Below are 17,308 nucleotides of genomic sequence, written 5' to 3' on the forward strand. Positions count from 1 at the left end.
CAGTCTCAATGTCATTATTAAAACAATCATTTTCAAAAATTGAATTGCAATGTAAGTAAGACGAGTCGTAAGCAAACTGGTTCATCTTATTATTGATTTGAAATTGCGCGAAATGCGCTAACATTTGAGCCAACCGGCTCGGTGGCGAGATAGGGGTATTCGGGACAGGCCCGGAATACCACCATTAGGAAAAGGTGCATAGGAAGGGAAAGCTAGGGAAGGGGTATTTTCAACACCCGACTCCTTAGACTCAATATTAGGACCTAACTCGGACTGGACTCAGACTCCGACTCAGACTCAGAATCGGTAACATCATCTGGTTTGAACATCTCTCCTTCTCCCGTTGTCAACTTGAAAAGAAGTCCTTTGTTGTCAGTCCACTTGATTGTTTTCCGCCATCCCGTGTTGGTCCTAAGAGGATCCACATCGGTGATGAGGGTAGATGGGTCAAACCGCTCGCTTCTCAGGATCATGCTTACCAAATCTTCGTTTGGTATTGGTGATTTCTTCTCTTCACCGAAAAGGAGACCCATAGCTTTCTCGTCATTTATTGGATCCGGTTTGGTTTCTACTGGCATCACGGTCGAGAATGTCTTCGGGGATGTAGTAGCAATCTTGGAATACTTCGATTCCTGGGACCATAAGGTTCTTCTTTGGGTCAAAGATAGGTTCGGGAAGTCCATGCAAGGGAGCTCTTCCCACTTTCACGAAGTGACCATTGAGAGTTAGGTGATACGGTCCCATTTTAATATCTCGATCTTCGATCGTTCTTCCCCTCTTTTCCCGTAGATCTTTCTCAGTGGGCTCATATCCAAGCCCGAAGGTTACTCCTTTGGCTACGGGTGGTTTCAACTCGAAAGCCTCCTCCTTTCTAGGATATAATGAGAAACCGAAGTACTTCCCGCTTTTGAGAATCACCTCGCAGACATGACTTCCGTATATAGATCCATATTTTCGAGTTCACTCGATCATGTTGACAATCTCGAAACCACATGCGTCATTGGTAGCTTCGACCCTTACTTCGGAAGTAATGTCTCCTCCTGCTACAGTAATTGGCGTGGCGTCAATGGTGACGGTTTTGCCATTGAGTGGGACCTTGATTTTTCGATGCAGCGTTGATGTTACGGCCCTAGTAGCGTGGATCCAAGGTCTCCCCAACAATAAGTTGAAGGATGAGCAAATGTCAATCACTTGGCAACTCACTTTCTTTTCCACTTGCCCAGTCTGTACTACTAGGTCGACAAGTCCACTCACTCGACGCACAGTGCCATCGAATGCCCGACCGCCTGTAGTAGTGGGATGAAGTCATTCTTCTCAAGCCCAGAATGTGCGCCGTTTTCAGAGGGAGTACGTTGACGGCCGATCCGTCGTCAACCAAGGTCATAGGGATATGCTTGTTGAGACACACGGTAGCAATATAGAGGGCCAGGTTATGTCGAGGCCCGAACGGTGGCAGATCTTCGTCGGAGAATGTCACAGCGTTGGTAATTTGAGGCCGATTCTGGGCGATGTGAGTGACCATGTCTGCAGGAGTAGTATTCGACGACACGGTCATGTTCATCAAAGCTTGTAACAAAGCTTGACGATGCTCGAAAGAGCTCAGGATAAGTTGCCAGATAGATACGTCGGCCTTAGTCTTTTGGAGTTGCTTGATGAGGGAAGCCTCGGAGGTCGACCCTTCACCAAGAACTTCGACCACTGCCGGCTCCTTTTGAGGTGCCTTACTCGGGATATCCTTAGCTTTCTCCACACGATATGGGCGCCCGGATCTAGTCAAATGGTTTGACTCTAGGGCATCTTGCCTCACCTTTAAGATTTCTTCTTGGGTGTGAGGAATTGTCGCACCTTTGACGAGGTAAACATCATCCTCATCATCAGCCCAAATGCCATTGATTTCATTGCCGCTTCGGAGTATTTAAGGAGTACAATCGACAACAAAATCCCCGAATGTAATCTCGTTTCTCGAGCTTGGTAGGAATTTGGAGCAATCCACGAATATTCTTCCGACGAAAACCCCTTTTAGACAACATGGGCGGATCAAGTGAGAGTAATCGACACTATCTTCGGTAGAGACAAAGTTAGTGTGGTCGCCAAACGGATTGGTGACGTTGTTGGGCTTTATGGCCGGGATTGGGAGTGTTCCGTTCTCAATCATATCTTGAATTTCGTGCTTTAGTCTAAAGCACCTTTCAGTATCGTGTCCCTTCCCTTGATGAAAGGCACAGTAGGCATTCGGTTTATACCATTTGCCTTGTTGTTCAGCAGGTGGATCCGGAGTTGGACCAATGGGCTTCAACTTCCCTTGGGCCATGAGCCTTTGGAGAGCATAAGCGTAAGTGCACCCGATATCGGTGAATACCCTCGGAGCTTGGCGCGGAGGCCTTTTTGACTGTCCATCTAAGAGATTGACAGTTTCAACAAAGTGGGCCGCGGCGGGTGCTTTTGCTTTAGATGACGAAGCCCCTTGGTATCCCTTTGGCTTCTCAGCTTCAGCAATTCGGACATCGTCCTCTACCTTTATCCCGATCCTTATCAATTCTTTGAAAGAACCAAAATTTTGGTATTTCAGAGCATTACGGTAAACAGGTCGTAAATTCTTCACGAACTTATCTACCATTTCAACTTCATCAGGCTTCTTAGCTAACTTCACGCTTTCAGCGCGCCATCTTGCGAGGAATTCAGTAAAGCCCTCTTTCTCCTTTTGTGTCATAACCTCCAAAGTTCTTATGTTGGTTTGAATCTCAACATTGTCAGCATAGTGCTTACAGAACTCCACCGTAATATCTTCGAAAGTGGGGAAGTTCTTAAGGTCAAGATTGTAGAACCAGGCCTTTGGGTGTTCACCCAGAGATTGGGCAAAAATTTCAGAGAGCATATCAGCAGGTACTCCCTTCACTGCTAAGTACCCTTTATAGGCCTTAACATGGTGGACTGGATCTTCGGTGCCCTTGAACTTTGGGATGTCGGTGAGTACCATGTTCGTGGGCAACTTGTCCTGAACTGGGGCATAGGCCCTAGCATTCTCATAGTGGATGTTCTTCCCCTGGGAGAGCTTCAAACGGTCCTCAATGAACTTGAACCGTTTCTCCAGATCAGTCAGAGGTGGGGTAGATGAAGCGGAGTCTTCACCTAGCTTGGATTCGATTGCATCCATTCGGGTCATCATGAGGTTCACGGCCTCAGTAAGCTTGTTAACAGCATCTTCCATTGCTTGACGTCGGGTTTTTGGCGGCCTTTCTACAAGAAAACCCCGTACTGAGTCAATATTTAAAGTAAGAGCCCCTGCACACTTAAGGACTCGACCTCAACTTGACTCAAACAAAGACTCGACTTGAGATTGATTAAGCCAGGGTTCGACTCACGGTTTGATTTAGACATCGGTTCATTTTAGACTCGACAAAACGACATGACTCAAACTGTCATAACTCGATTCTAAATTGGACTCGGTGTGACTAAACCCGTGATTGGGCTAACATAGCCCATGGGTTCGTGTGAAACGTCCATAAGGGCCTAGCTTGGACGTTTTTTGTGGACTATCCTAGACCAAAAGGTCGACCAACATGACTCAAAGCCCAAGAGGTGAGCTTGGGTGACCCAACAAGGTCGTGTAATGTAACCGTTGTATAATGTATGAACAAACCAATGTATATAAAGCGGAAAAATATTATTATCTTACCTTGTGTTTTAGACTATATTTTCTTATCAATGTTCTCTCTTGGCTGCCCACTAATTTCTTGTAAAAAATTTGTTTAGGGTATATTTGGAATGATGTATTTGGAGGGAAAGGAAAGGGAGGGAAATTAGGGGACTTAAACTCCCTTGTTTGGATAGGAAATATGGGTGGAGAGAAATGGAGAGGGAGAGATTGGGAGGGATCCATTTTCCCTCCTCAAAGGCAAATCAAAATTTCTCCACAATAGGCAAGATTTGGAAGGAAATTGTATCCAAACACCCACATCCCATTTCCCCTCCCCTTCCCTTCCCTTCCCTCCCTTTCTCTTCCCCCCTTCTCCCTCCCCTCCCTTTTTCCCTCCACTTTTGCTATCCAAACACACCCTTAATCTGAATCAAAGTTTGCGTTTAATAATAATAATAATAATAATAATAATAATAATAATAATAATAATAATAATAATAATAATAATAATAATAATAATAATAATAATAATAATAATAATAATAATAATAATAATAGTAATAGTAATAGTAATAGTAATAATAGTAATAATAGTAATAATAATAATAATAATAATAATAATAATAATAATAATAATAATAATAATAATAATAATAATAATAATAATAATAATAATAATAATAATAATAATAATAATAATAATAATAATAATAATAATAATAATAATAATAATAATAATAATAATAATAATAATAATAATAATAATAATAATAATAATAAAAAGAACAAGAACAATAACAATAACAATAACAATAACAATAACAATAACAATAACAATAACAATAATAATAATAATAATAGTAATAACAATAACAACAACAACAACAATAATAACAACAACAACAACAATAATAATAATAATAATAATAATAATAATAATAATAATAATAATAATAATAATAATAATAATAATAATAATAATAATAATAATAATAATAGTAATAATAATAATAATAATAAAGCTATGATGAGAGGGACACGCTTCTCTCTAAGAAACCAGCGAAGAACCCAAGTTTTCATCGCATCTTCAATCAATTTCACGTTTGTTTGATTTCTCTGCTGCTTTAGTTTCTTTTTTTAATGGCGCGACCCCGAGGAAGAGGGCGTGGTAGACCTGCAACTACTCACGCCGTTACAGAAGCCCCAATTTCCGATTCAATTGCAGAAACAGGTGAACACATTCGAACTCCTATTGTGGTTAATTCTCTGATTAATGCTGCGATTAGTAGCCATAGTCGTTCCAAAATATTTAATTCGGTTATCCACTCCCTTAAGGAGGCTGGTGATGTGCTTTTTGAGGATATTGAGCCAAATTCTGAAAACCCTATTCCAGTAGAACCCCCTGTCGTCCCTGCGATAGTGGAACCGAACCCAGGAACTACTGCTGCTATTATTTCCTCAACTCCTAATACAAATCCCCCTAAAGGATGGAACAATGTGGCAAAGGTTAAGCCTGGTATGAGCCTGCACTTTTGTAAACAAAGTGCGGACTCTACGGAATCGATATCAGTGAAGATGACATTGTTGGAGAGCTACAATATTGGAAGTACACCTTAATGGGTAATGTCCTAGGAGCCAAACCTATTGTTGCTCATATGCAGGCCTTTGTGTCTAAGCAATGGAACCATGTTTCCCTCCCCACTGTCCAATATTTCAGACGTGGCTGGTTCTCATTCCGTTTCACAACACAATGCGACATGGACGCGGTTCTGAAAGGAGGGTCATGGAGCATGGGAAGCAACTCATTAGTGCTGAAACAATGGACCCTTATATTTCAATGGAGATGGACAAAATTTCTACAGTCTCTATATGGATCCTGTTTCCGGACCTTGACCCTTTCCTTTGGTCGGATGCGGTCCTTAGCAAACTCGCTAGTAAGGTGGGTAAGCCGATGTACGCTGACATGACAACAACCACTAAAGCACGTTTATCCTTTTCCCGTGTCCTTGTGGAAGCCGACCTCTCCACTGATTTGACAGAAAACATCATCCTTAATACTCCTTACCATGGCCAAATAAATCAGAGAGTTGTGTATGAAAGGAGGCCCTTTGATTGTGTTTGTTGTGGGAAAATGGGACACACGGAGAAATTTTGTAAACTCAACAAAACCATGATACCAAGCAAACCTATGTGGCAGCCTAAAACAGTAGCACCCGCCACTATTTGCCCCACAGTGGAACCCTCCCCCCACTTTTTACCCCAGTCAAAAGCGTTAAACACAAAAACGTACATTCAGGGCCGTCTACAAGCCCTACCGGCACTGAGGATACCATGGTTCTTGTCCAAAATAATTTTGCGGCTTTGAGTGAGGATGGACCTGCCCCGGGCAGCCTTGACGACGTTACATTGGGTTTAGATGAAACTGTTGAGCCCCTACCACCCGATAAACATGAAGATAGCCTCATGAAACATTAGAGCTTCAATGATAGCCTTAAGCACACTGAGGTTAGGAAGTTTTTGCACCTTCATAGAGTGGATATTTTTGGCCTTATCGAGACTCATGTAAAGGATCACAAGGAACATCTTATTATGAAGAAATTCCCTAAGTATGAGATTATCAGCAACAAGACTCGTGGCAGGATCTGGTTGTTCTATAATCCTGCTACCGTGATCATAAATAATATCATTCTATATGAGCAACTCATTCACTGTAATGTCACTTCCAAAGCTACTAACCTTTGTGTTGCCACTACTTTTGTCTACGGTATGAATGACCCCCAGGACAGACTCCGGCTCTGGGACAAACTCATTACAGTCTCCCCTTTTGGATCTCCATGGATGGTGACTGGTGACTTCAATGTTGTGAGGGATTTAAATGAAAGACAAGGTCCCAATTGTGACACCCTCATTCATTGCGGAAAAGTAAACACATAATTCTAGATAAAAACTGCATGGATATGTTTGTAATAGGTTCATTTGGGTAAAAACCTGTAATTTTCAAAAGTCGAAAACGAAACCTGAACCTGTTATAAAAATATCCAAATGGAAAGGTGTCAAACATGCAAGGTCTAAAATGAATCTCATAAATGAAACATCGCTAAAGTCGGGAAACAAAGTTATACAACCCAAATATGAAAAAGGGAGACATATGTCCCTAAAAAGTATATAACATAAAAAGTGTTTAAGGGTCACAATAAAATAAAGCCAATCTAGGTCCCAAGGTTACTTTGCTCGCTAGCTCGTCCATGTACCCCATATATGCACCACTTACCTGTCAATCGCATTTTATACAAATACGAAATCCACAGTCAGTGGGGAGTAACTCCGAGTTCTCCCAGCCACAAAATGTCATAATTAATATAACATGTAAACATAAGAATATGAATATGAATAACACATAGCCATAGCATATAGATGCTAGACAATCGTACTCATCATGTGAACAACAATATAACAACACGTAGTCCTAGCATATGAATACTAGACCGACTCATACTACACTATCATGTGAATCACATAACGTCCAGGAATCCAAACTCTATCAACCATAGCCGGCTTGCATCTCACCTTTTATGATTCATAGAATCATCAACAAGAAAGGACAATATATCTAGAGACAGGCATAAGTTCCTAGTACAGTCAATAGTCACTCTGTAACTCGAGTCTATACCACGAGGTAAGGTAAACACCCTAGTCCTAAACCTGCGCAGACCTAGAGACATGCGGAAAGTACCGCATCCAAGACCCATAATCACACACATGAGTACCCCTAAGGAGTCCACCAAATGGTTGGCTAGTACTTAAACTGACCACATACTTCTAAGAGTACGTCAGGAGGTCATGCCCTAACTTGGATATAAACCCACCAAGCTAAGACACAAAGGCTATTAAGCTGTGAACATACACTTGTCAAAGACTATAAGGGCCTATCTATGACGAAGGCCGAAATACTCACCTAGGACCTAGTCCCAGCTTGAATACTTTAGCCCACACCACACAAGACAAGTAGGACGCCCAATTAACCATAAGAGGGGCAAAGAGTCCAAACTTGCACACACACAAATGATCATACACACCCTAGCATATGAAAAACTACGCAAGAGCATATTCAGCTGACAATCCAACAATATCTCCAATATCAATAATAATCCAAATTCCAGCTAACCAACAGTACCATAATCCATGAGAACAAGCTAAAATGGCAGAGAGGCAACAAGACTCAAGCATAAGGCATCCAACACATCCAACAACCAACATGTGAAATGATAATTACAAATATCAAGGCATAACATAAAACATCCAATAACAACCAATCTCACCTCAAAGACAAACCCTCGACGGGTCATCGGTCAAATTGAGGCTGGCCGGTTTAAAACTAGTTTGACCAAACTCGTTCGGTCAATCTGGCCCAGCTCAGAGTCTTGGCCTACTTTGGCCCAAATCACAAAATTCATCACAATATCATTCTCATATCATTTCCAATTTCTATCATGTGAAAAACTATTAACATAAGGAAATATATTCCAACTTACAAAATAACTGATTCCACAAAATTCTCGCATAATAAAATAGCATAAATAACTGTCTCACACAAGGGTAAACTTTTCTATAAATTTTTAATCGATAAAGCGATGCCATTTACTCATACGAACTTCGAATTGAGTGATTCAAGTGGCTAAACCACCTAATTTTTCGATGCCATTCAATCTGTCATATTTTTGGAAACATTGGAAACCGTCTCGGTCCCGATCTTGACGCGTTCAAATGCAAAACACGACTTGTCACAACACATAATTCCTCATCCAAATTTGTTCCAAACAATAATATACAAATGGGTAACATAAATTAAACATAAGCATACTCATCTTACTCCATTCATTCATTTATCAGCAAGATCGTCTCAAACAACAACAAACAACAACAAACAACTACTAATGTGACATTAATTCGTCGAGTAACTCGGAATAGTTACCTTAAGCTAGCAAAGAGACAAGTAATAACTTGAGAAAGCTTCTAAAACCCAAAATTACTCTTCATCTTCAACAACAAATGAGTCACCTAACTCATCTTCAAATTCTTCACCTATAAGAACAACAAAAACACAATTATTAAGCTTTAAATTCGAAACCATAAAAGATGAGTCTTAAAACAAAATTGGGGGAAATGAAAATAAATCTTACTAGTAGATGAGGATTGAAGAGAGGATTCCAAATATATAATTTTTATGAGATTTGGTGGAGAAATGAAGGATTTATGAAGGATTTAGGGATTGTAAGAAGGTTATTTTGATAGATTTTTGGTGTTTGATGAAAGGAAGAGAGAGAGTGAATTATGGAGGAAATGAAAGATGAAGAGGAGACCCATGGAGGATGGAGGGTGCATGGTTTGGGGTAGGGTGTTTGGGTGAGTTTCAATTGTTTATGTTTTGGTTCGTTTAAATTTTAAATTAAAATATTCGTCGAACGCGATTTCCGAGAATATTAAAGTTCTTAAACACGATTTTACTAAAAGATTAAGTACTCATATGCCCAATATCCAAACTCGTTTACCCAACGACCGTAAGAAATGGGAAAATCCCAATATTACGACTTTTATCCGAAATCTATTTTATCAAAGGAAAAGGTTAAAATATAGTTTAAATCACTTTTAAACATTTCTAAACTATCAAAAATAATTACATTTCTTCAAAATAAAATAAGATTATATTTTATCAAATTATTATTATTTCAAAATAAATTAATATTAAATTAAAATGGATTAAAATATCACTTTTAAAATATAATAAAGGTCTTCAAATTTACGGGGTGTTACAATCATCCCTCCTTTTAAGAAGTTTCGTCCCCGAAACTTAGAAGAAGGAAATTGTATATATGTAGGTCTATCTCTTTAAAATCAAGTAAAGAAAGTCTTCAAAATATGAATGTATGAAATATAAGTGTCTTTTCAATAGAACGGAATATTCTCGTCGGTCGTTCAAGAACATCAACATTCCAAATCAAAGACATAAAAATATATATTTTTACACCAACAAATGAGAAAAACAATTATCGGACGTCTCCAATAACAAGCTTTACCACTCATTGACGTTAAAACCAGTGGAAAACAGTAAAACATTTTCAAAAATCTTTAGTTCGAAACTCTATAAAAAGGATAATAACTCCACTAGCTATGACCAAACTCTAACTACGACTTTTAAACAACTAAGCAAGGACTACTAACGCGGAGGGTATTTAAGAGAAGGAGAGAAACACTCGAAAGGATAGCTAAAACTCACAAGAATTAGATAAAGGAAAGAGGATTACCTCACGAGAAAAGTTCGGGATATTTAGCTAACATAGAGGATTCAGGCTCCCAAGTTTCTTCTTCGACATTTCCACAACGCCAAAGTATACGAACTAGGGGCACCACTTTGTTTCTAAGTTGCTTGTTTGCCCTTTCGAGGATTCGGATCGGCCTTTCTTCCAAAGCCAAGTTGGGTTCCAAATCTGGGATTTCTTCTTGAATAACATGGCTCGGATCACTAATGTACTTCCTCAACTGAGATACATGGAAGACATTATGAACCTTGCTCAAATTCGGGAGCAACTCTAAACGGTAAGCAACGGGGCCAATCTTCTCAAGCACACGGAAAGGTCCAATGTATTTGGGACTCAGCTTTCCTTTCACACCAAACCGTTTCACCCCTTTCATAGGTGATACCTTAAGGAACACTCGATCATCAACCTCAAAGGTAAGTGGTCGACGACGGACATCGATAAGATTTCATGTCGGTCTTGAGCGTTTTCCTATGCTCTCGAATGATCTCGAACTCGATTGATGGTCTCAATCACCAAATCGGGTCCCAACACATGAGCATCTTGGACTTGATCCCAACAAACAGGACTACGACACTTCCTACCGTACAAAGCCTCATAAGGTGACATTTTGATAGAGGAATGATAGCTATTGTTGTAGGAGAATTCAACAAGAGGTAAACATTTCTCCCAAGAAGTGTGGAAGTCTAAAGCGCAAGCACGGAGGAGGTCCTCTAAAGTCTGGATAGTCCTCTCAGTCTGCCCATCTGTAGCGGCATGAAAAGCGGTACTCATCAGTAGCTTACTACCCATGGCTTCTTGAAAAGAAGTCCAAAACGGGATCAGAATCTGGGGTCACGATCTGAAACTATATCCTTAGGCACTCCATGGTAGCGTACTATCTCTTTCACGTAGGCACCAGTTAGGACATCTAATTTTCATGTCTCCTTGATAGGTATAAACCTAGCACATTTGGTCAATCGATCTACAACCACCCAAACCGCATCTTTTCCGCTAGTAGTCTTAGGTAAAGCCATCACAAAGTCCATGGAGATGGACTCCCATTTCCAAAGGGGAACATCCAAAGGTTGTAGCAAAACCCCGGGTTTCTGATGCTCAATCTTCACTTTCTGACAGGTAAGACACTTGCTAACATACTCTAGGACATCAATCTTCATCCTAGGCCACCAAAATTGTAATCTCAAGTCTTTATACATCTTGTCACCACCAGGGTGAATAGAGTAAGGAGAAAGGTGAGCTTCATCAAGGATCTCCTTCCTCAACTCGGCTACTCTCGGAACATACATCCTACCTTGGTGACGAAGGTATCCATCACTATCCACCACACAATCCTTAGCTTGCCCAAGTTGGATTTTTGCTCGAATGGACCTGAAAGTAGCATCCTCAGGTAGGCAGGTACGGATCTCACGGTAAAAGTCGGGTTCTGCACTCATGGCACTAAGATAGTTAAAGCCCTTCCCAACAAGGCTTATCCCTAACTTTTGAAATTCCGTGGTAAGTTCATCAGGTAACACACGGATAGTGCTCAAAGAGTGACTAGTCTTCCTACTCAAGGCATCGGCCACCACATTTGCTTTTCCTTCATGATAGATCAACTCGGCATCATAATCATTCACCAACTCTAGCCATCTTCTTTGCCTCATATTCAATTCTTTCTGGGTAAAGATACACCTCAAACTCTTATGATCGGTATAAATGCGGCAATGAACTTCAATAAGGTAATGTCTCCATGTCTTCAAGGCATGCACTACGGCAGCTAATTCAAGATCATGAGCAAGATGAAGCGAGGAAAGGACGTATGAACGGTAACGCTTATGGTCAAAGAAGAAAGGAAATTAGACAACAAGGAAACGCCAGGTACTCAAATCTCACACAACAACATCAACCTAAGCGGTTCCGAAAAATTCTTAGCAACAAAACTTATAACCACATCACTCCCAAGGATTTCCTCAAAACGCTCATGTTACTTCATCCTAATCTATTCCCTGAAACAGGGTACTCCACTATAAGTGTTATTTCACCACTCCAAATCTTCAAACATCCACAAACAACTTCCACAAGATCAAGGTCAAAGTTCCAACAAAGTTATACTCATATCCAACTAGTGTCAACCATGGGTTTCTCAAAATAGTAAAATCTTCAATCAAAGATCCGAATACCAAGCTATAAATTCCCAGAAAGGGTTCCTCAAATATTCCACCATTCAATTCCATCCATTTAAAGTCAAGTACCAAGTACCAGTATCCCAAGACATGTCTCACTACACTCCCCAAGGCTCTCAAATCCCAAACCTAAACAACAAAGCCAAGTTCTATAGCCTTAGGAACAAACGCAACTCACACTTGACAACACAAAATCCACCAATCAAGAATACTCACTTTATCAAGGAACTAGGTATAGGAATCACCAAGTGTGTCTCATCATACTACCTCAGTCTTCCTAACATCACAACCTCTCAAAACCAGGGTTATGGGTCAACCACAAACAATCTCCTCAAAAGTCGAATTTTCTAACCAAGGCCAACATTTCTCAAAAGAAAGAGTACTATCAAAAGGCGTTAAGGGAGGATAAGCATGGAACAACGGACAAGTTAGGAGGGTACAAGAGTAACTTTCAAGGAAAGAGAAGAGGGAGTTTAGAAGAAGAAGAATAGGCGCCAAGAGATAAAAAAAAATAAGGCAAGGTACACAAAGAATGAGAAACATCTTCGAGGAAGTAGAAGCATTCTTCAAAGGTGAACAAATCTTCAGTCCTCGGCAATACGCACCAAATCTTGATCTTCATGTAGGTAAGCTCGCGGTCATTGATCCAAGGGTACAAAAATAATTGACAATCAACAAACATGTTAGAACCTACCACGAAGCATACACAAAGAGACTACAACATAAGGTCCTAAGTCTACCCATCCTACCCATCTCTCAAGTTTATTATTTTAAGGTCAAGTTATTTATATTGGGGGTGCACAAACGTGCGTCGGGAGCAAATATGCTCTGATACCAACTGTGACACCCTCATTCATTGCGGAAAAGTAAACACATAATTCTAGATAAAAACTGCATGGATATGTTTGTAATAAGTTCATTTGGGTAAAAACCTGTAATTTTCAAAAGTCGAAACGAAATCTGAACCTGTTATAAAAATATCCAAATGGGAAGGTGTCAAACATGCAAGGTCTAAAATGAATCTCATAAATAAAATATCGCTAAAGTCGCGAAACAAAGTTATACAACCCAAATATGAAAAAGGGAGACATATGTCCCTAAAAAGTATATAACATAAAAAGTGTTTAAAGGGTCACAATAAAATAAAGCCAATCTAGGTCCCAAGGTTACTTTGCTCGCTAGCTCATCCATGTACCCCATATATGCATCACTTACCTGTCAATCGCATTTTATACAAATACGAAAGCCACAGTCAGTGGGGAGTTACTTCGAGTTCTCCCAGCCACGAAATGTCATAATTAATATAACATGTAAACATAAGAATATGAATATAAATAACACATAGCCTTAGCATATAGATGCTAGACAATCGTACTCATCATGTGAACAACAATATAACAACACATAGTCCTAGCATATGAATACTAGACCGACTCATACTACACTATCATGTGAATCACATAACATCCAGGAATCCAAACTCTATCAACCATAGCCGGCATGCATCTCACCTTTTATGATTCATAGAATCATCAACAAGAAAGGACAGTATATCTAGAGATAGGCATAAGTTCCTAGTACAGTCAATAGTCACTCTGTAACTCGAGTCTATACCACGAGGTAAGGTAAACACCCTAGTCCTAAACCTGCGCAGACCTAGCGACATGCGGAAAGTACCGCATCCAAGACCCATGATCACACACATGAGTACCCCTAAGGAGTCCACCAAAAGGTTGGCTAGTACTTAAGCTGACCACATACTTCTAAGAGTACGTCAGGAGGTCATGCCCTAACTTGTATATAAGCCCACCAAGCTAAGACACAAAGGCTATTAAGCTGTGAACATACACTTGTCAAAGACTATAATGGCCTATCTATGACGAAGGCCGAAATACTCACCTAGGACCTAGTCGCAGCTTGAATACTTTAGCCCACACCACACAAGACAAGTAGGACACCCAATTAACCATAAGAGGGGCAAAGAGTCCAAACTTGCACACACACAAATGATCATACACACCCTAGCATATGAAAGACTACGCAATAGCATATTTAGCAGACAATCCAACAATATCTCCAATATCAATAATAATCCAAATTCCAGCTAACCAACAGTACCATAATCCATGAGAACAAGCTAAAATGGCAGAGAGGCAACAAGACTCAAGCATAAGGCATCCAAAGCATCCAACAACCAACATGTGAAATAATAATTACAAATATTAAGGCATAACATAAAACATCCAATAACAACCAATCTCACCTCAAAGACAAACCCTCAACCCGAGTCCCACGACGGGTCATCGGTCAAATCGAGGCTGGCCGGATTAAACCTAGTTTGACCAAACTCGTTCGGTCAATCTGGCCCAACTCAGAGTCTTGGCCTACTTTGGCCCAAATCACAAAATTTATCACAATATCATTCTCATATCATTTCCAATTTCTATCATGTGAAAAACTATTAACATAAGGAAATATATTCCAACTTACAAAATAACTAATTCCACAAAATTCTCGCATAATAAAATAGCATAAATAACCGTCTCACACAAGGGTAAACTTTTCTATAAATTTTTAATCGATAAAACGATAACATTTACTCATACGGACTCCGAATTGAGTGATTCAAGTGGCTAAACCACCTAATTTTTCGATGCTATTCAATCTGTCATATTTTTGGAAACATTGGAAACCGTCTCGGTCCCCAGATCGATGTTCCAAATGCCAAAACACGGACTTGTCACAACACATAATTCCTCATCCAAATTTGTTCCAAACAATAATATACAAATGGGTAACATAAATTAAACATAAGCATACTCATCTTACTCCATTCATTCATTTATCAACAAGATCGTCTCAAACAACAACAAACAACAAATACAACTACTAATGTGACATTAATTCGTCGAGTAACTCGGAATAGTTACCTTAAGCTAGCAAAGAGACAAGTAATAACTTGAGAAAGCTTCTAAAACCCAAAATTACTCTTCATCTTCAACAACATATGAGTCACCTAACTCATCTTCAAATTCTTCACCTATAAGAACAACAAAAACACAATTATTAAGCTTTAAATTCGAAACCCTAAAAGATGAGTCTTAAAACAAAATTGGGGGAAATGAAAATAAATCTTACTAGTAGATGAGGATTGAAGAAAAGATTACAAATATATAATTTTTATGAGATTTGGTGGAGAAATGAAGGATTTATGAAGGATTTAGGGATTGTAAGAAGGTTATTTTGATAGATTTTTGGTGTTTGATGAAAGGAAGAGAGAGAGTGAATTATGGAGGAAATGAAAGATGAAGAGGAGACCCATGGAGGATGGAGGGTGCATGGTTTGGGGTAGGGTGTTTGGGTGAGTTTCAATTGTTTACGTTTTGGTTCGTTTCGACGGAAATTAGAAATATTCGTCGAACGCGATTTTCGAGAATATTAAAGTTCTTAAACACGATTTTACTAAAAGATTAAGTACTCATATGCCCAATATCCAAACTCGTTTACCCAACGACCGTAAGAAATGGGAAAATCCCAATATTACGACTTTTATCCGAAATCTATTTTATCAAAGGAAAAGGTTTAAATATAGTTTAAATCACTTTTAAACATTTCTAAACTATCAAAAATAATTACATTTCTTCAAAATAAAATAAGATTATATTTTATCAAATTATTATTATTTCAAAATAAATTAATATTAAATTAAAATGGATTAAAATATCACTTTTAAAATAAAATAAAGGTCTTCAAATTTACAGGGTGTTACACCAATCCTCCATCCATTCATGACATCATGGACTTCAATGCTTGCCTGGCTAAGTGCTTTTTGGACGATATGCACAGCACCGGCGCTGAGTACACCTGGAGTAACAAGCACGAGCACCAAACGAGAACCTGGGCCCGCCTTGATAGAGTTCTCATCAACCCTGCCTGGATCACACTCTACCCGAATTCTGTTGCTGACTGCCTTCCCCCGGGGATTTTTGATCATGCACCTCTATTGGTTTCCCTTGGTGGAGGCCAAAAATTTACTAAAAACTTTAGCTTCCTCAATGCTTGGACCATGAACCCTGATTACCACAACATAGTTACTGCTCTTTGGGCCACTCCCTGCTACGGTACTCCTACCTACCAGCTCTTCTACAAACTTCAAGCGGTTAAAAAGGCTCTTACTGCCCTTCACAAAAGAAGTTACTCAGATATTACTGAGCGTCTGCAAGGCGTCCAAAGAGACCTGGATACCTGCCCGAAAAGAATTCAGAATGACTTGTTCTCTCCTACCCTTATTGCTCTTGAAAAAGATCTTATTTGCAAATATAAAGAGCTGAGCAAGGCTGAGAATGACATGCTATTCCAAAGAGCTAAAACCAACAACATATGAAAGGGAGACTCCTCTTCTACTTATTTCTTTGCAAAAATAGCTACTCGTAAACATCAAAGCACTATTGGTTCAATCATCGACAAAGAGGGAAATATTAGGAACATAATTGAAGATGTAAACAAGGCTTTTGTGGAATATTATACGGATCTTTTGGGTACTGATACAAATGTGGAGCAGTTTGAAGCGTCCTTCTTCAATTATGGCCCCACGGTCTCAACTGACTCCGGCGCTCTCCTTACCTCCCCTATCACTCGCAGCGAAATCAAACATGCATTATACAGTATTGGCTCTACTAAAAGCCCAGGTCAAGACGGTTTCTCTTCGGCTTTTTTCAAAACCGACTGGGATGTTGTTGGGGATCTTTTCAGCGCAGCCATAGAAGAATTCTTTCGAAAAGGGAAAATGATGAGAAAAGTAAATACAACCCTCTTTGCCCTCATTCCCAAGAAAAGTGTGCCTTCTCTAGTATAAGACTACAGGCCCATTGCTTGCTGTTCCGTTGTGTACAAAACAATCAGCAATATCATTGCAAATAGCCTCAAAAACGTGCTTCCCGACCTCATTGGTAATGAACAGGCTGCTTTCTTCAAAGGACGTAATATTTTTGAAAATATCATGATGACTCAAAACCTTATCAAAAGCTATAACCAGGGGGCCATATCCCCCATGTGACTTATTAAGGTAGATATTCGCAAGGCTTTTGACTCCATTCAATGGGATTTTATTTCCAACATGCTCACGGGGCTCAACTTTCCTATGACTTTTGTTAAATGGGTCATAGGTTGCATTACATCTACATGGTTCACTTTGA

At 39.6% G+C, this 17,308-nt stretch overlaps 1 protein-coding gene across 1 annotated transcript; it reads left to right on the forward strand.

Moving 5' to 3' along the window:
- Positions 1-15,909: 15,909 nt before the first annotated feature.
- Positions 15,910-16,497, forward strand: LOC141627662 (uncharacterized). Its single transcript, XM_074440893.1, has one exon. It carries the CDS (start codon positions 15,910-15,912, stop codon positions 16,495-16,497), a length of 588 nt encoding a protein of 195 aa, XP_074296994.1.
- The last annotated feature ends 811 nt before the right edge of the window (positions 16,498-17,308 follow it).

The sequence above is a fragment of the Silene latifolia genome, chromosome Y, assembly GCF_048544455.1.
Source record: "Silene latifolia isolate original U9 population chromosome Y, ASM4854445v1, whole genome shotgun sequence".
Classification (NCBI taxonomy): Eukaryota; Viridiplantae; Streptophyta; class Magnoliopsida; order Caryophyllales; family Caryophyllaceae; genus Silene; species Silene latifolia.